The sequence below is a fragment of the Microcaecilia unicolor genome, chromosome 8 (assembly GCF_901765095.1).
Source record: "Microcaecilia unicolor chromosome 8, aMicUni1.1, whole genome shotgun sequence".
In the NCBI taxonomy this organism is placed as follows: Eukaryota; Metazoa; Chordata; class Amphibia; order Gymnophiona; family Siphonopidae; genus Microcaecilia; species Microcaecilia unicolor.
In genome coordinates, this window is record NC_044038.1 from 156,628,947 (window position 1) to 156,648,726 (window position 19,780).

At 52.6% G+C, this 19,780-nt stretch overlaps 1 protein-coding gene across 2 annotated transcripts in view; it reads left to right on the forward strand.

The window, feature by feature from the left end:
- Positions 1-19,780, forward strand: part of G3BP1 (G3BP stress granule assembly factor 1) — a 149,471-nt gene that overhangs the window by 105,214 nt on the left and 24,477 nt on the right. For both annotated transcript variants that reach the window (XM_030211488.1, XM_030211487.1), the window contains exons 8-9: positions 2,423-2,521; positions 3,607-3,721. In XM_030211488.1, coding sequence (XP_030067348.1) covers positions 2,423-2,521; positions 3,607-3,721 — 214 coding nt within the window. The remainder of the gene's footprint in view (positions 1-2,422; positions 2,522-3,606; positions 3,722-19,780) is intronic.

Consider the following 19,780-nt stretch of genomic DNA (forward strand, 5'->3'; position numbering starts at 1 on the left):
ACATTGCCGGAGTCATGAATGTCAAGGCGGACTTTCTCAGTCGCCATACCTTGGAGCCCGGAGAGTGGCAACTATCTGCTCAGGCGTTCTTGGACATCACGAAGCGCTGGGGCCAGCCGAGCCTAGATCTGATGGCGTCATCGGCCAATGGCCAAGTGCCGCGCTTTTTCAGCAGAGGACGGGACCCTCGATCCCTGGGAGTAGATGCTCTTCTCCAACAGTGGCCGACACAAGAGCTCCTCTATGTGTTCCCGCCCTGGCCCATGTTGGGCAGGGTGCTAGACCGGGTGGCAAAGCATCCCGGCAGGGTAATCCTGGTGGGTCCGGATTGGCCCAGACGTCCCTGGTATGCGGACTTGTTCAGGCTCTCAGTCGACGATCCTCTGCGGCTGTCAGTGGAGCAGGGCCTGTTGCATCAGGGTCCCGTGGTGATGGAGGATCCCTCTCCCTTTGGTCTTACGGCCTGGCTATTGAGCGGCAGCGTCTGAGGAAGAAGGGCTTCTCAGACAAGGTCATCGCCACTATGCTGAGAGCGAGGAAGCGCTCTACTTCTACTGCTTACGCCAGGGTTTGGCGTATCTTTGCAGCATGGTGTGAAGCAGGCTCACTTTCTCCCTTCACTGCTCCAATTTCTTCAGTGTTGGCGTTCCTGCAAGAAGGTCTGGAGAAAGGCCTGTCGCTCAGTTCCCTTAAAGTCCAGGTAGCGGCTCTGGCTTGCTTCAGGGACCGCCTGAAGGGTGCTTCCCTGGCTTCGCAGCCAGATGTGGTGCGCTTTCTCAAGGGAGTTAATCACCTGCGCCCTCCTCTGCACTCAGTGGTGCCTGCGTGGAATCTCAACCTGGTGCTAAGAGCATTGCAGAAGCCGCCTTTGGAACCCTTGTCGAGGGCATCTCTGAAAGACCTGACGTTGAAAGCAGTCTTTTTGGTGGCTATCACTTCAGCCAGAAGAGTTTCCGAGCTCCAGGCGCTCTCATGTCGAGAGCCTTTTCTGCAGTTCACTGAGGCAGGAGTGACTATTCGCACAGTGCCTGCCTTCCTGCCCAAGATTGGTTCTCGCTTCCATGTGAATCAGCAGCTCTGTCTCCCTTCCTTTCGTAGGGAGGACTACCCAGAGGAGTACTCCGCTCTTGAATATCTGGATGTGAGACGAGTCATCATCAGATACTTGGAAGTGACCAATGATTTCCGGAAATCGGATCATCTGTTTGTCCTGTTTGCAGGTCCTCGTAAGGGTCTGCAGGCTGCTAAGCCTACAGTGGCAAGATGGGTCAAGGAAGCCATTGCAGCGGCTTATGTGGCCGCGGGGAAGGTGCCGCCTATCCAGCTGAAGGCTCACTCCACGAGAGCTCAGGCGGCCTCGATGGCAGAGGCCGGATCCGTCTCCTTGGAAGAGATATGCAAGGCGGCAACGTGGGCTTCGGCTCATACATTCTCCAAGCATTACCGTTTGACTGTGGCTGCACGGGCGGAGGCCCGGTTTGGAGCTTCAGTGTTGAGGTCAGGGATTTCTATGTCCCGCCCTGGGTGAGTACTGCTTCGGTACATCCCACCAGTCTATGGATTGATCAGCTTGATGATATGGAAGGTAAAATTATGTATAATCATACCTGATAATTTTCTTTCCATTAATCATAGCTGATCAATCCATAGCCCCTCCCAGATATCTGTACTGTTTATATTCTGGTTGAATTTTAGGTTCAAGTTTAGCCTTCAGTTACTTCAGGAGGACTTCGTGTTCAAGTTCTTCTTTCACTTGGATTCTTCAAGAGTTGAGACGAGTTTGTGTTACAGTGAGCTGCTGCATTCCTCTCCCCTCTGTTTACGGGGCTGGATTGAGACATAAATTCTGCCGGCACTCCCTCCCGCTTCGTGCGGCTGTAGGGCAGCTTTGTACCCCTCCCGCTTCGGCGGTGTTAGGGTCAGTCAGCTCCTCCCGCGGTTGCGGTTGCAGGATAAGCCAGATCCCCCCGCATCGGCGGGTGTGGTGTCCCTCCCCCGCTCCGCGGGGATGAGCTGGACGGATTCCCCTCCCCCACTTGTGTGGGGATGAGCTGGTTAATTCCCCTCCCCCGTTTCGGCGGTGGTGAGCTGGGCAGAGTGTCCCTTCGTGGGTGTAATTCTCTAAGTGCTGAGTCCTGCGGATGGAGCTTTGATATCGACATACTGAGGAGTTTCCGGCAGCACATGACCACATATAGGGAGGCAAAGGTTTGCTCTCTATCTCCACCTGCTGGTAGATGGACACAACCCACCAGTCTATGGATTGATCAGCTATGATTAATGGAAAGAAAATTATCAGGTATGATTATACATAATTTTACCTTTTGATGTATTCTTCACTTTACCCGTTTAATCATTTTCCCAAAGGCAGTTAAATGCAATGTATAGTATTTTAACCATGCTTAATGCTATTCTTTTATAGACTTTCTCCTGGGCATCTGTGACTAGCAAGAACCTCCCCCCAAGTGGTGCTGTCCCTGTGTCTGGAATACCACCTCATGTTGTCAAAATACCTGTCTCTGTAAGTATCTTGTTTTTAGGAAGGACTACAGGCAACTGAAAAGGATACACATTAATAGGATATTAACTCAAAAAGGTTCTTTCAAAAATTTAGTTCAGGCTTCAAACATTGTTCCCTAATCTCTAATACCCATTTAATAGCTTTTAGATTCAATTTAGACTTGCTAATTTTAGTCATCTTGTTTGAAAACGTTACTTTTCTAATGTGTCACTGGTTTGTGTCACAGAAAACCAGTATGTTCTCTTTATTGTAATTTGCTTTAAAAGTTTGATGCAAGTCATATTGAACCCAAACTTGTTTGGGATAATGCGGGGTACAAATACCATAAATCTAGTCATCTCCCACTCCCATTAGAACTTCTGTATACTTAAGACCCTGTTTACTAAGCAGTGCTAGAGGTGCGTTAGCATTTCTAGTGCGCGCTGTGTAGGTGGCCACAATATTCCAGTGGGCACCTACAGTGTGCGCTAATAATGCTAGCACACCTTGGTAAACGGGGCCTCTAAAAATTTGCTATGCTGCATATTCCAAACAGATGGATCTAAGCAGTTTGCAAATTAAAATAATTTGAAACGAATACTGTTTTATAAATAGGACAAGTACAGTTATCCAGTCATTCAATTCAGTTAATTAAATTAACCTCCGACAGAAACCTCCGACAGAAACCTGAACTATTTTGAAAATCCTAAGAGAAATGTCAAGAAGTGCCTTAACTCGAGAGAGAACTGTTCAGAACAGACGTGTGGGAAGAGAATTCCAAAGACTGGGAGCTGTAAAATAAAAAGCTGAATGCCACATGCATTCTAAATGGCCCTGTCTAGGCTCAGGAAGGACCAGATTGGCATCGAGAGTGAAATGAATAGGATGGAGCATATGGAATAGTTAAGGTTGTGAGGTAAATGGGAATGCTAGAGTAGCATGCTTTGTAAGCTAAAGTTGAAATCTTAAATCGGAAAGTGAACTGGGAGCCAATGTAATCAAGAAAGTAGAGGCGTACGTAACTTTTTTTTTTTTTGGCTTAGGATGTTTAAAAATACTCTTAGTTTGAGCTAGATTTCCTTTAGTTAACATTGATTGACTTGCAGCCCCGTCCAGAACCCAAGCCTGAATCCCAGACTCCACTGCAGAGGCCACCACAGAGAGATCAGAGGGTGAGGGAGCAACGAACCAGTGTTCTGCCACCAAGAGGCCCTCGACCAGGTACTAGAATAGGGAATTTGAGTGCATACCAAAACCAATTCTTAATGTGTAATTTTTCTCTTAAAAGCACAGTTTTCATTGAAAAGAATAGTTGTAAGTGAAAACTAGCATTTCCATATCATCAAGCTGATCAATCCATAGACTGGTGGGTTGTGTCCATCTACCAGCAGGTGGAGATAGAGAGCAAACTTTTGCCTCCCTATATGTGGTCATGTGCTGCCGGAAACTCCTCTGTATGTTCTCTATCTCAGCAGGTGGTGGTCACACACAGCAGCAGCTCTGGCTAGGCCTCCAAGCCTAATCCTTAGGTTTTGTTGAGGCCTGGGGTTGAGGGCTCTTTTGAGCAAGTGCAAACCTGGTGGTGCCAGGTCCCTCCTTTTCTCCCCCCTCCCGCTGGCTCCGTTTAAAAAAAAAAAAAAAAAATTTTAAACGTCTTTAAAGGCGTTTAATTCGACGTTTCTTTAAACGTTCATTGCAGCTACTCACTGGGACACCAGTTCGTTACAGCTCGGAGCGGCAAGCAGGTAATTTTACCTTTTTATAGCGGGCAGGGGGTTCCCCGATTCTTCTCCTCGTGGCAATGGCGTCGGAGGGCGAGGGCGCAAAGGGTCGCTCCCCGGATCGCTGGAGCGCTTCTAGAGGGGATGCGGGGGTTTTACAACCTGATTCGCCCTTGATGGGTGACAGTTTAGTGACCGATGAATGTCCCGGTCGTTCCTCCGGCGTGGCGGTTTTTTCCCGCAATAAACGCCCATCCCCCACTCCTTGCCTCCGCCATCTTGGCCGGCCACGCGGCTCGGACGGCTTCTTCGTGGGCCGCCCTTGAGGTTGGAGACATTAATGCCATGAACGCCCTTAATTTGGGCGACGGCACAAGCGGCTAAAGTTAAGCGCCGTTCTTCCCGCGCGGCTCCGCGGAGTTTCGCGCCGGACGCCATTTTGGATGCGCAGCATGTCTCTCCCCCGCTATTGCGAGCGCCGGTTGAGAGTGCGTCTAGGGCTGTTGCCCAGGCTGCGGAAGTGCTCAGTCTGGGGGGTTTCTCCCCCGAGTTTGTTTTGCTGCTGCATCAGGCTTTCCTCATGCAAAACGCTGCCCCTGCTCCCTCTTCTGATAAAGAGGTTGAGGTTCCCAGAGGTAAACGCCCTCGGGTTGATTTCCAGGCCTTGGAGGACTTTGTCTCCTCCGATGTAGATGAGGGCAGCGTGTCTGAGGTCTCCCAACGGTCCTTTGCGGATTCCTTGGAGGAGATAGATCCCCGCTCGGATGGAGCGGATGACCCCTCTGCAGCGCGGCTTTTTAGCCCAGAGGATTTGCCCAACCTGTTTTTACAGGCCATGGACACTTTGAAGATTTCCTCTCCGGAGGACGTCTCTCCCTCAGCCCATGTTGGCTCTGCCATTATGCTGGGGACGAAGCGCCCGCCTAGATCCTTCCAAGTGCATGCCATGCACACCTTAATTGCGGCTCAATGGGATGTCCCGGAAACGAGCCTTAAAGTGGCTAGGGCTATGTCCCGCCGCTATCCTTTGGCTGTGAGTGAACGTGAGGCCTATCTGTGGCCTACCGTGGATTCTTTAATCACTGCGGTGACTAAGAAAACGGCGTTGCCGGTGGAAGGTGGCACGGCCCTAAAGGACGCCCAAGACAGAAGATTGGAGGCGGCCTTAAGGTCGTCCTTTGAGGCAGCTGCTTTAAGTTTGCAGGCCTCAGTTTGCGGCTCCTATGTGGCCAGGGCGTGCCTGACTATGGTGCAGCGGGCTTCCCCCTCGGATCTTTCCTTGTGGGCTGATTGGCCGGCCCTGGAATCGGGCTTAGCCTATTTGGCAGACTTGCTGTATGATGTCTTGAGAGCCTCAGCTAAAGGCATGGCTCAGACAGTCTCTGCGCGGCGGTGGCTTTGGCTGAAACATTGGTCTGCTGACCACGCCTCTAAATCCCGCCTGGCTAGATTGCCTTTTAAAGGCAAGCTGCTCTTTGGGGTCGAGCTGGACAAAATCGTGTCCGATCTCGGCACGTCTAAGGGCAAGAAATTACCAGAGGTCAGGGCTCGGGCTAGTACTCGTCCCGGTACCTCCAGAGGACGGTTGCTGGAAGCCCGTCGGTACCGCCCGGGCAAGTCGGGTTCCTCTGCCCCCTCTTCCTTCAAGAGGAATTTCTCCCCCAAGCAGCATTCCTTTCGCAGAGACCGCCGTCCCGGAGGTGCTCCCTCCGGTCCTCCCCCAGGGTCTCGTACCCAATGACGGGGCCTTGGTCCACGCCCCAGTGCAGATTGGAGGACGGCTGTCCTCGTTTCTGGGCGAGTGGACCACTATAACTTCAGACGCGTGGGTGCTGGAAGTCATCAGAGACGGCTACAAGCTAGAGTTCTGCCAACCCTTAAGAGACGGGTTTGTACTCTCTCCCTGCAAGTCTCCGGTCAAGCTGTGGCAGTGCAGCAGACCTTGGACAACCTGATCCGCCTGGGTGCGGTCGTTCCGGTGCCAAAAAATCAGATTGGCAAGGGACGTTACTCCATTTACTTTGTGGTTCCAAAGAAAGGAGGTTCTGTCCGGCCTATCCTCGACCTCAAAGGGGTCAATCGGGCCTGGAAAGTGAGGCACTTTCGCATGGAGACTCTCCGCTCTGTTATAGCGGCAGTGAAGGCAGGAGAGTTCTTGGCTTCCTTGGACATCAAGGAAGCGTACCTGCATATTCCCATCTGGCCTCCTCTCCAACGCTTTCTGCGTTTTTCAGTCCTGAGACGACACTTCCAGTTCAGAGCCCTCCCTTTCGGGTTGGCTACTGCTCCGCGGACCTTTTCCAAAGTAATGGGGGTCTTAGCGGCCTTCCTGCTAAAGGAAGGAGTACAAGTCCATCCTTATCTGGACGACTGGTTGATCCGAGCCCCCTCTTATGCAGAGTGCGGCAAAGCTATGGACCGGGTAGTTGCTCTTGTGAGCTCCCTGGGATGGATCATCAACTGGAAGAAGAGCCAGCTGCGCCCGACTCAGTCCCTGGAGTATCTGGGAGTTCGATTCGACACCCAAGTGGGCAGAGTGTTCCTGCCAGACAATCGGATTGTCAAGCTTCAGGCTCAGGTGGACTAGTTCCTAGTAGCCTCTCCTATTCGGGCTTGGGACTACGTGCAGCTGTTGGGCTCTATGACGGCCACAATGGAAGTAGTGCCCTGGGCCAGGGCTCATATGAGACCACTACAGCTATCTCTGCTGCTGCGCTGGACTCCGATGTCGGAGGATTATGCTGTGCGCCTTCCCGTGGACCCAGCAGTGCGCAAGGCGCTGAGCTGGTGGACGCAGACAGACAAGTTGTCTGCAGGATTGCCTCTGGTGACCCCGGAGTGGATTGTCGTCACGACAGACGCCTCTTTGATGGGCTGGGGAGCCCACTGCTTGGGAAGGACAGCGCAGGGGCTCTAGTCTCCTGCAGAGGCAAGTGGTCTATCAACCTCCTGGAACTCAGAGCCATTCGGTTGGTGTTATTGGAGTTCATCCCGGTACTGGTGTTGTAGCCTGTACGGGTCCTGTCGGACAATGCCACGGCTGTGGCCTATATCAACCGCCAGGGAGGTACCAAGAGCGCCCCTCTAGCCAAGGAGGCTATGAGTCTTTGCCAGTGGGCGGAAGCGAACCTGGAGCAGCTTTCAGCGGCCCACATTGCCGGAGTCATGAATGTCAAGGCGGACTTTCTCAGTCGCCATACCTTGGAGCCCGGAGAGTGGCAACTATCTGCTCAGGCGTTCTTGGACATCACGAAGCGCTGGGGCCAGCCGAGCCTAGATCTGATGGCGTCATCGGCCAATTGCCAAGTGCCGCGCTTTTTCAGCAGAGGACGGGACCCTCGATCCCTGGGAGTAGATGCTCTTCTCCAACAGTGGCCGACACAAGAGCTCCTCTATGTGTTCCCGCCCTGGCCCATGTTGGGCAGGGTGCTAGACCGGGTGGCAAAGCATCCCGGCAGGGTAATCCTGGTGGGTCCGGATTGGCCCAGACGTCCCTGGTATGCGGACTTGATCAGGCTCTCAGTTGACGATCCTCTGCGGCTGTCAGTGGAGCAGGGCCGGTTACATCAGGGTCCCGTGGTGATGGAGGATCCCTCTCCCTTTGGTCTTACGGCCTGGCTATTGAGCGGCAGCGTCTGAGGAAGAAGGGCTTCTCAGACAAGGTCATCGCCACTATGCTGAGAGCGAGGAAACGCTCTACTTCTACTGCTTACGCCAGGGTTTGGCGTATCTTTGCAGCATGGTGTGAAGCAGGCTCACTTTCTCCCTTCACTGCTCCAATTTCTTCAGTGTTGGCGTTCCTGCAAGAAGGTCTGGAGAAAGGCCTGTCGCTCAGTTCCCTTAAAGTCCAGGTAGCGGCTCTGGCTTGCTTCAGGGGCCGCCTGAAGGGTGCTTCCCTGGCTTCGCAGCCAGATGTGGTGCGCTTTCTCAAGGGAGTTAATCACCTGCGCCCTCCTCTGCACTCAGTGGTGCCTGCGTGGAATCTCAACCTGGTGCTAAGAGCATTGCAGAAGCCGCCGTTTGAACCCTTGTCAAGGGCATCTCTGAAAGACCTGACGTTGAAAGCAGTCTTTTTGGTGGCTATCACTTCAGCCAGAAGAGTTTCCGAGCTCCAGGCGCTCTCATGTCGAGAGCCTTTTCTACAGTTCACTGAGGCAGGAGTGACTATTCGCACAGTGCCTTCCTTTCTGCCCAAGATTGTTTCTCGCTTCCATGTGAATCAGCAGCTCTGTCTCCCTTCCTTTCGTAGGGAGGACTACCCAGAGGAGTACTCTGCTCTTAAATATCTGGATGTGAGACGAGTCATCATCAGATACTTGGAAGTGACCAATGATTTCCGGAAATCGGATCATCTGTTTGTCCTGTATGCAGGTCCTCGTAGGGGTCTGCAGGCTGCTAAGCCTACAGTGGCAAGATGGGTCAAGGAAGCCATTGCAGCGGCTTATGTGGCCGCGGGGAAGGTGCCGCCTATCCAGCTGAAGGCTCACTCCACAAGAGCTCAGGCGGCCTCGATGGCAGAGGCCGGTTCCGTCTCCTTGGAAGAGATATGCAAGGCGGCAACTTGGGCTTCGGCCCATACATTCTCCAAGCATTACCGCTTGACTGTGGCTGCTCGGGCGGAGGCCCGGTTTGGAGCTTCAGTGTTGCGGTCAGGGATTTCTATGTCCCGCCCTGGGTGAGTACTGCTTCGGTACATCCCACCAGTCTATGGATTGATCAGCTTGATGATATGGAAGGTAAAATTATGTATAATCATACCTGATAATTTTCTTTCCATTAATCATAGCTGATCAATCCATAGCCCCTCCCAGATATCTGTACTGTTTTTATTCTGGTTGCATTTCAGGTTCAAGTTCAGTCTTCAGTTACTTCAGAAAGACTTCGTGTTCAAGTTTTTTCACTTGGATTCTTCAAGAGTTAAGACGAGTTTGTGTTACAGTGAGCTGCTGCATTCCTCTCCCCTCCGTTTACGGGGCTGGATTGAGACTTAAAATTCTGCCGGCACTCCCTCCCGCTTCGTGCGGCTGTAGGGCAGTTTTGTACCCCTCCCGCTTCGGCGGTGTTAGGGTCAGTCAGCTCCTCCCGCGGTTGCGGTTGCAGGATAAGCCAGATCCCCCCGCATCGGCGGGTGTGGTGTCCCTCCCCCGCTCCGCGGGGATGAGCTGGACGGATTCCCCTCCCCCACTTGTGTGGGGATGAGCTGGGTTAATTCCCCTCCCCCGTTTCGGCGGTGGTGAGCTGGGCAGAGTGTCCCTTCGTGGGTGTAATTCTCTAAGTGCTGAGTCCTGCGGATGGAGCTTTGATATCGACATACTGAGGAGTTTCCGGCAGCACATGACCACATATAGGGAGGCAAAAGTTTGCTCTCTATCTCCACCTGCTGGTAGATGGACACAACCCACCAGTCTATGGATTGATCAGCTATGATTAATGGAAAGAAAATTATCAGGTATGATTATACATAATTTTACCTTATTTTGTCCAGCTGGGCCAGTCTGTACCAGTGGGTTATGTCCCTCGACCAGCTGAAAAAAATGTGTATTTCTAGTCCTCCAGCAGATGGTACGGGTTGGACTAATGCAGCTGTTTTGTGTTTTGTTTTTGTCTTGAGGCCAGACTCCCACAGTCGGTTCATGGCATGAGCGCTAGTCCAGGGGCTGGTTGTTTTTCCCAAGGACTCTTCCCTGGTTGAGTTAGAGGGCCACACACAACAGGCATCTCAACTGCTTGGTATCCTTGCCTGTGAGCTTGCTGTTAGAGCAGGCTGGCACAGGTCCTAGGGGACCCTGCCAACAAAGTAGCAGACCCTCCGTAGGTCCTCCTTCATATGGAGCCTCAGAAATTAAGGGAAAAAAATGAATATTTCCTTAGTGTCCCGGACCGGCCCAGATTGAGACTGATGGATTATGCACGCCTTCCAGCAGGTGGAGACTGAACTCTTTCCAGGGCGAGCCAATAAGAGCCCTTGACTGACAGAGAAAGATCCAGTAATCTCAGTCTACAGTAGGTGGAAGGTGGTGAGCCCTTCAGTCTCTTTAGCTTACTCTTTCTTGACAATTTTTACTGTGGTTTTTCTGAGTATCCTTCCTTTCTGAGCATCTAGTTGTGTTTAACTTGCTTGTAGGAGGCTGAGGTCCGTGGGAATCTATTGCAGCCTCAGGGGTGCTACATCTGGGTGGCCGGGTCCCTCCCCCCCCCCCCCCCCCCCCCCCTCCTGGTTCCAGTGGTATTGCTGAGGTAGTTTGCCTAGGACTGTTTGGGGGAAGAGCAGCTAGGCTGGGAGAGGCAGCCATTTAGTTGGAGGGGGGAATCTTTTGCCTAGAGCCTGGTTTACACAGCTTTTGGCAGTGATATTTGGGCCGTTTTGCCTGTGGTGGTTTAGCTGGTGGCTGTCCTCTTTCTTTCCTGTTTGCATGATTGGGGGTGAGGAGACTGTGGAAAATGAGAGCTCTGGACCTGTGGGCCAAGAGTTTTTCAGGTTGTCGGCTCCTGTTGGGGTGGGAGAGACCCCTGGCTCAGCAGTGGGAGGAGGTGACCATGTCTAAGTGCTACAGGACATGCAGCAGCTCCCCATGGCCGCTGCTGTCCCCTTGTACTGATTTTTGTGGGGTAGTTAACGGGTGCTGGAGATGGCAGCAGAAGCTGAGGTGGCCTTGAAGCAGTCCAGCCGATTGCTCATGGATTTTGTTGAATGATGACCATTTTAGGTTTGTGTTTTTGCTTGGGGAGGTGGGGTGGATCCTCCTCCCTGTGAAATGGTCTTTGTGGGGTCTCTGGTTTGATTTGGGGCCTCATCTAGCAGCTGCAATCTCATAGGGGGTGACTTGGGCCCAGAAAGAGTGCTTCCTTGCTGGAGAGAAATCTCCAAGGTCAAGACCCCTGACTGCATCTTTCCAAACAGCCAAGGACCATCAACATATGACTGTCAAGATGCAGCTTAGAGACTAGGACCAGCACCATGAAGATCGGGTCACAAAGCATTCTGGCCAGGAATGCCCACTCTTAATTTCAACCAAGCCATTTGAGACTGAAAGCTGCTGTAAACCACAAAAGGACTGATCTGTACACCTAGAGATCTGCTTAAATAGCATCTCAACCTTGTCATGGGCATCCATGAGGGTGAAGCCACATATGCCACCAGAATAGCTCTCACTGCTGTGATCAGGGCATTGACTTTGGAGAGGTTATTTCCCCTTCCAGAGTCACTCAGTAGAAAGCAGGTAAAGCCTCCCTATGAGCTTGGACCTTTTCAGCACGATCTCCAGTGGTGCTTGATAGAATGGTCCTGTATGGTTTATAATACCACTCAAGGATGGCCCCCCCCCCCCCCCCCCCCTTTTGGGGCCCTCCTAAGGAGCTCCTTCCAGCTGCAGGGCTGCTACCACCTGATCAATGAGGCAGCCTGAAGGTCCATCAAACCCAGTATCCTGTTTCCAACAGTAGACAATCCAGGTCACAAGTACCTGGCAAGATCCCAGAACAGTAAAACAGATTTTATGTTGCTTTTCCTAGAAAAAAAAAGCAGTAGATTTTCCCCAAGTCCATCTTAATAATTGCTTTTGGCCTGATGTTCATGGAAAGCCCAGTTCTCCGAGGACAAGCAAGCTGCTTGTTCTCACGACTGGGTGACGTCCATGGCAGCGGCGCCCCCCCCCCCCCCCCCCCCCCCCCCCCCCGAACGGAAATCTTCCTAGTAACAAAGCTTGCGAGAGCCTTCGTGCGTTGGTGCAGCCATTTTCCGTGGTAAGGGAAAGACTGCGGTCTCTCTCCGTGTGCCCCTGAAAAGAGCCTTTGTTGCGCGGTCTTTTTCTGCTTTTTTTCTTTCGTTTTTTTGCTCTGTGGAGCTGTATTTCTTTAACAAAAAAAACCCCTTATTTCTTAGGTTTTTTCCCTCTTAAGCTTCCTTTCGTTCTCGTCGCGGCGCTCTTAGGCCGCATGTACACGTTTCTCCTTTTTTGTGCCCTTCTTTTTGGCACCATCGAGAACTTTGACTTCACCGCTATTTTCCATCCATGACATTGAGAATTCCCAGCGGCTTCAAGAAGTGCGGTCGATGCAACCGGGCAATCTCAGGTACCGATCCCCACTCGTGATGTATCCAGTGCCTTGGGCCCGACCATCGCCCAGACGCATGTAAGTTGTGTATTAGCCTTAAAAAGCGGACATAGGCGTCAAGACTAACTCAGCGGGGTGGTCTGTTTGGAGCTTTGCCCGGGACGTCGACATTGGCACCGCGGTCCGTGGCGTTGATGTCGGCACCAGAGATTGCATTGACATCGGGAGTGCAGATAATGGCTTTCCGGAGACCACCAAACGCTGGGAGCAGTGAGCCATCGAGTGGGTCCACCTGCCTCAGACTCCTGCTGTGCAGGCCCACCGGGACCGACCACTTTTGGACCCGACCCTGAGGAGGCGTGTGGATTCCACGTCCTCGTCGGTACCGAGGAGTACCAATGACGTGCATCGAGCGAAGGCTAAGAAGCATCGCCATTTGTCTCCTTCTAGACACGGTACCGGGAGTTCTCCGAGGACAAGCAGGCTGCTTGTTCTCACGACTTGGTTGACATCCACGGCAGCCCCCACCAACCGGAACAAAACTTCGCGGGCGGTCCCGCACACAGGGCATGCCCACCGCGCATGCGCGGCCGTCTTCCCGCCCGTGCGTGACCGTTCCCGCTCAGTCTTTTCTTTTCCGCGCTGGAGGGAGCCGTGTTCGTCTCTCTCTCTGTCAGCCCCGGAAACCGGATCGCGTTTTCGCGCGAATCTTCTTTTTTTCGTTGTTCGCGTTTTCTCTTTTAGTTTCTTTTACAAAAAAAAAAAAAAAACGCTGAACTTTGTTTTTCCCTCGTCTCTTAGCGGGGGCGTCGCGTTGCGGCCTTGTGGCCGCGCGGTCTATTTATTTTCGAGGTGTGATTTTTACCGCCATCGACGACTTTGATTTCGCCGACGCAATTTTTCCGTCGATGTCCTCGAAGGTCCCGAGTGGATTTAAAAAGTGTGGTCGGTGCGGCCGGCATATCTCGCAAACCGACACGCACGCTTGGTGCCTCCAGTGCCTCGGGCCGGAGCACAATACCAAGACGTGTACTTTGTGTCTCGGTCTCCGGAAACGGACACAAGTAGCGAGGCAAGTTCTTCGGGACCGTCTTTTTATGTATATATAATTTTATTAAGTTTTTAATACTTATACAGGTATTATCAATACTGCAAAGTATAATACAGCCATTAAACAATAAGCTTTTAAATCAGAAAATCAAGAAAATATTCTTTTATATAACATGACTTCCTTAGACCTCAATATGGAAGAAAAGGGGGGGTAGGAATATAGTGAAGTTTAGACATAATATATACATAAATCATTATAATTTTAATTATGGTTCCGTATTCCTTTCTTCTTTATTACTCTACAGATTTCTTGCTGTCTAGGAAGGTCTGAAGTTGGTTAGGCAAATAATAGACATATTTTATCTGATTTAGTCTAATAATACATTTACAAGGGTAAGCCAGGAGGAATGAAGCCCCCAATTCCAAAACTTTTGGTCTCATAGAAAGAAATATTTTTCGTCTTTCTTGAGTAGACTTAGTCACGTCCGGGTAAAGCCAAATTTTTTGACCAGCAAACAAACGGTCAGTAGATTTAAAATATAAACGCATTATTGCATTTAAGTCCTGCTGAAATACGAATGAAACAATTAATGTCCCTCTTTCTGTTACATCTTCAATTGATTGTTCCAAAATATCTGTGATGTTTTGCAGGTCTATTGACTTCTCTAAGTCCATTTTTTTCATTGTAGATGGTATATAATAAATTTTATTTAACGGTGGAAACACTTCTTGGGGAAATTTCAAATTTTCTTTTAAAAACCTGCAAAACATATCATTCGGGGACACTCCCATCAATCTAGGAAAATTCAGTATTCGAAGATTTAATCTCCTATTATAGTTCTCCACTTGCTCTATCTTCCTTCTTAAATCCATATTATCCTTTATCACTGCAATTTTAAATTCTTCTGTTTGTTTTGATTCTCCCTGCAAGGCCTCAATTTTCAAAGACAAATCTTGTTTCACCAGCTCATGGGAGTTCTTCACCTCCTGTATATTAACATTCAATATCTTTACCTCTTCAGAAGATTGTTTCAATATTTTGTCCATTTCTACCAGCTTTAGCCAAATCTTCCCCAGGCTCACCTCCATCTCTCCGGCAACCGCAGAATTTTCTCCAGATTCGAGCTCCCCTCTGGGCTCCTCGGGATCGCCCCTTCTGGGCTCCCCAGGTAACCCCGTTCGAATCGCAGCAGCTGCAGGGCAAGGAGGCGTCATAGAGCTTGGCGGGGAGAGAGATGTTTCAATTTCCAGCGGGGGAACCGCTTCACCGGTTTCTCCCGCTATGGACTCCGCTTCACCACGTCGGGAAAGAGCGGGGAAGAAGCGTTCCAGGCCCACAGTTACTGGCGTGGACGTTCCAGAAGGTAGGGGATTCTTCCGAATCGTTCCCTTTCGTTTTATGTGCGGCATATTGTAATGAGGCAACTAGAAAAAAACAAGTTTTAGCAACTGTAGAGCAGAGAACACCTCAAACGTTACCGCTCACGGCGCCATCTTGACACGCCCCCTCAAGCTACCCCGTCTTTTTGGAACTTGCGCCGGCCCGTCTACTTCGACGGCATCGGTATCGACGGCCGGTTCTTCGGTACCGGTATCGATGTCCACGAAATCGGCACCGATGGCATCGACCCCAGGAGCACAGGTCCTGTCAGCCCGCCGGTCCCCCGGTGAAGGCAGGGGTGAGAGGCCGCGTGGGCAATCGGCCCCGGTCACTCCCTCTACCCAGGGCCCTCGGGACCGAACCCTGTCGGACCCGGTCCCTCGAGGCCGAGGGGGATCGACCTCCTCCTCAATTCCACCAAGCGCCGATGACGGGCATCGCAAAAAGACGAAAAAACACCGTTATCGGTCGCCCTCGATGCATCCGGCTCCCGGCGCCGGAGATGAGTCGACGCCAAGGAAGCGGCAGCGTCGAGAGGAGAGGTCCCCCTCTGTAGTAGAGGTACCGCCGCGTCAGGGTGCCAGCACTTCGGTGCAGTCTCCTGGACCCAAACAGCTTCCGGCACCGACGCCTCTACCGGCCCCCTCGCCTTTCCCGACAGCGGGCCTGGACGAGTGCCTCCGGGGATTCTGGAAGGGCTGATGCGCCAGACTGTGCCGGCGCCAGGGATGCTTGCGCCCTCTGCGTGCTCTAGCCCGGTGCCGAGGCCTTTGACGCCGACGCTGCTTGCGGCGCCGGTCTCGACCGCCACGCAGGTGGAGTCGACGTCGATGGAGGGAGCTTCATCCCCGCCGGCGCGGGAGTCCACCGCTCGACGACGCCACCACCGAGGCCTCGGTGCCTCGATGCCGGGCCCAGTTGAGGACTGAGCTGCACGAGCTCATGTCCGACACCGAGGAAGAGGCCTCGTGGGAGGAGGAGGACCCCAGATATTTCTCCTCAGAGGAGTCTGTGGGCCTTTCCTCCGACCCCACTCCTTCACCAGAGAGAAAGCTCTCGCCACCTGAGAGCTTCTCCTTTGTCAGGGATATGTCTATTTGCATTCCCTTTCCCGTGGTCTCTGTGGAGGGCTGAGATGCTCGAGGTCCTCGACTATCCATCACCACCTAGAGAGTCCTCCACAGTACCGTTGCACAATGTCCTCAAAGAGACACTGCTTCGGAACTGGTTGAGACCACTATCTAATCCCAACATCCCCAAGAAAGCAGAGTCCCAATACAGAATCCACTCGGACCCAGAGTTAATGCGGCCCCAATTGCCTCATGACTCGGCGGTCGTGGACTCTGCTCTCAAGAGGACACGGAGTTCGAGGGATACCGCCTCGGCGCCCCCGGGGCGGGAGTCTCGCACTCTGGACTCGTTTGGGAGGAAGGCCTACCAATCTTCCATGCTCGTGACCTGCATCCAGTCTTACCAGCTCTACACGAGCATCCACATGCGGAATAATGTGAAGCAACCGGCGGACCTGGTTGACAAGCTCCCGCCGGAGCAGTCCAGGCCTTTTCAGGAGGTGGTCAGGCAGCTGAAGGCGTGCAGAAAGTTCCTGTCCAGGGATATTTGACACCTATGACGTGGCATCTCGTGCTGCGGCCCAAGGTATAGTGATGCGCAGGCTCTCATGGCTGCGTGCCTCTGAGCTGGACAACCGCACCCAGCAGAGACTGGCCGACGTCCCTTGCCGGGGGGATAATATTTTTGGCGAGAAGGTCGAGCAGCTGGTGGACCAACTGCATCAGCGGGAAACCGCCCTCGACAAGCTCTCCCACCGGGCGCCTTCAGCATCCATCTCAGCAGGTGGACGTTTTTCCCGGTCCCGGCAGGCTGCGCCCTATGCCTTTACCAAGCGTAGGTACACCCAGCCGGCCCGAAGGCCTCGTCAGGCACAGGGGGACAGTCCCAGCGCGCTCGTTCTCGTCAACAGCGTGCGCCTAAGCAGCCCCCTGCGCCTCCACAGCAAAAGCCGGGGACGGGCTTTTGACTGGATCCATGGGAACATAGCCGCCCTCAAAGTGTCCGTACCGGACGATCTGCCGGTCGGAGGGAGGTTAAAATTTTTTCACCAAAGGTGGCCTCTCATAACCTCCGACCAGTGGGTTCTCCAAATAGTGCGGTGCGGATACGCCCTGAATTTGGCCTCTCCTCCACCAAATTGTCCTCCGGGAGCTCAATCCTTCAGCTCCCATCACAAGCAGGTACTTGCAGAGGAACTCTCCGCCCTTCTCAGCGCCAATGCGGTCGAGCCCGTACCACCCGGGCAGGAAGGGCAGGGATTCTATTCCAGGTACTTCCTTGTGGAAAAGAAAACAGGGGGGATGCGTCCCATCCTAGACCTGAGAGGCCTGAACAAATTCCTGGTCAAAGAAAAGTTCAGGATGCTTTCCTTGGGCACCCTTCTGCCAATGATTCAGAAAAACGATTGGCTATGTTCCCTGGATTTAAAGGACGCATACACTCACATCCCGATACTGCCAGCTCACAGACAGTATCTCAGATTCCGCCTCGGCACACGACACTTTCAGTATTGTGTGCTGCCCTTTGGGCTCGCCTCTGCCCCACGGGTGTTTACAAAGTGCCTCGTGGTGGTAGCGGCTTACCTACGCAAGCTGGGGGTGCACGTGTTCCCATATCTTGACGATTGGCTAGTCAAGAACACCTCGGAGGCAGGAGCTCTCCGGTCCATGCAGTGCACTATTCATCTCCTGGAGCTGCTGGGGTTTGTGATAAATTACCCAAAGTCCCATCTCCAGCCAGCCCAGTCTCTGGAATTCATAGGAGCTCTGCTGAATACTCAGACGGCTCAGGCCTTCCTTCCCGAAGCGAGGGCCAACAACCTCCGGTCCCTGGCTTCCCAGACCAGAGCGTCTCAGCAGATCACAGCTCGGCAGATGTTGAGACTTCTGGGTCATATGGCCTCCACAGTTCATGTGTCTCCCATGGCTCGTCTTCACATGAGATCTGCTCAATGGACCCTAGCTTCCCAGTGGCTTCAAGCCACCGGGAATCTAGAAGATGTCATCCGCCTCTCCACCAGTTGCCGCACTTCACTGCACTGGTGGACCATTCGGACCAATTTGACCCTGGGACGTCCATTCCAAATTCCACAGCCCACGAAGGTGCTGACGACGGATGCATCTCGCCTGGGGTGGGGAGCTCATGTCGATGGGCTTCCACACCCAGGGACTGTGGTCCCTCCAGGAAAAGGATCTTCAGATCAACCTCCTGGAGCTCCGAGCGATCTGGAACGCACTGAAGGCTTTCAGAGATCGGCTGTCCTGTCAAATTATCCAAATTCGGACAGACAATCAGGTTGCAATGTATTACATCAACAAGCAGGGGGGCACCGGATCTCGCCCCCTGTGTCAGGAAGCCGTCTGGATGTGGCGTTGGCTTGCCAGTTCGGCATGCTCCTCCAAGCCACATACCTGGCAGGCGTAAACAACAGTCTGGCGGACAGACTGAGCAGAGTCATGCAACCGCACAAGTGGTCGCTCCATTCCAGAGTGGTACACAAGATCTTCCGAGAGTGGGGCACCCCCTCGGTGGACCTTTTCGCCTCTCGGACCAACCACAAGCTGCCTCTGTTCTGTTCCAGACTTCAGACACACGGCAGGCTAGCTTCGGATGCCTTTCTCCTTCAATGGGGGACCGGCCTCCTGTATGCTTATCCTCCCATACCTTTGGTGGGGAAGACCTTACTGAAGCTCAAGCAAGACCACGGCACCATGATTCTGATCGCGCCCTTTTGGCCCCGTCAGATCTGGTTCCCTCTTCTTCTGGAGTTGTCCTCCGAAGAACCGTGGAGATTGGAGTGTTTTCCGACTCTCATTTCGCAGAACGACGGAGCGTTGCTGCACCCCAACCTTCAGTCTCTGGCTCTCACGGCCTGGATGTTGAGGGCGTAGACTTCGCTGCGTTGGGTCTGTCTGAGGGTGTCTCCCGTGTCTTGCTTGCCTCTAGGAAGGATTCCACTAAAAAGAGTTACTTTTTCAAGTGGAGGAGGTTTGTCGTTTGGTGTGAGAGCAAGGCCCTAGAACCTCGTTCTTGCCCTGCACAGAACCTGCTTGAATACCTTCTGCACGTATCAGAGTCTGGCCTCAAGACCAACTCAGTAAGAAATCACCTTAGTGCGATTAGTGCTTACCATTATCGTGTGGAAGGTAAAAGCCATCTCTGGAGAGCCTTTAGTCGTTCGATTCATGAGAGGCTTGCTTTTGTCAAAGCCCCCTATCAAGCCTCCTGCAGTGTCATGGGATCTCAACGTCGTCCTCACCCAGCTGATGAAACCTCCTTTTGAGCCACTGAATACCTGCCATCTGAAGTACTTGACCTGGAAGGTCATTTTCTTGGTGGCAGTTACTTCAGCTCATAGGGTCAGTGAGCTTCAAGCCCTGGTAGTTCATGCTCCGTATACCAAATTTCATCACAACAGAGTAGTGCTCCGCACCCACCCAAAGTTCCTGCCGAAGGTGGTGTCGGAGTTCCATCTTAACCAGTCAATTGTCTTGCCAACTTTCTTTCCCAGACCGCATATCCGCCCTGCTGAACGTCAGTTGCACACATTGGACTGCAAGAGAGCATTGGCCTTCTACTTGGAGCGGACACAGCCCCACAGACGGTCCGCCCAATTGTTTGTTTCTTTCGACCCTAACAAGATAGGGGTCGCTGTCGGGAAACGCACCATCTCCAATTGGCTAGCAGATTGCATTTCCTTCACTTATGCCCAGGCTGGGCTGACTCTAGAGGGCCATGTCATGGCTCATAGTGTCAGAGCCATGGCAGCGTCGGTGGCTCACTTGAAGTCAGCCACTATTGAAGAGATTTGCAAGGCTGCGACGTGGTCATCTGTCCACACATTCACGTCACATTACTGCCTCCAGCAGGATACCCGACGCGACAGTCGGTTCGGGCAGTCGGTGCTGCAGAATCTGTTTGGGGTGTAAATCCAACTCCACCCTCCAGGACCCGAATTTATTCTGGTCAGGCTGCACTCTGTTAGTTGTTCTTCGTAGGTCA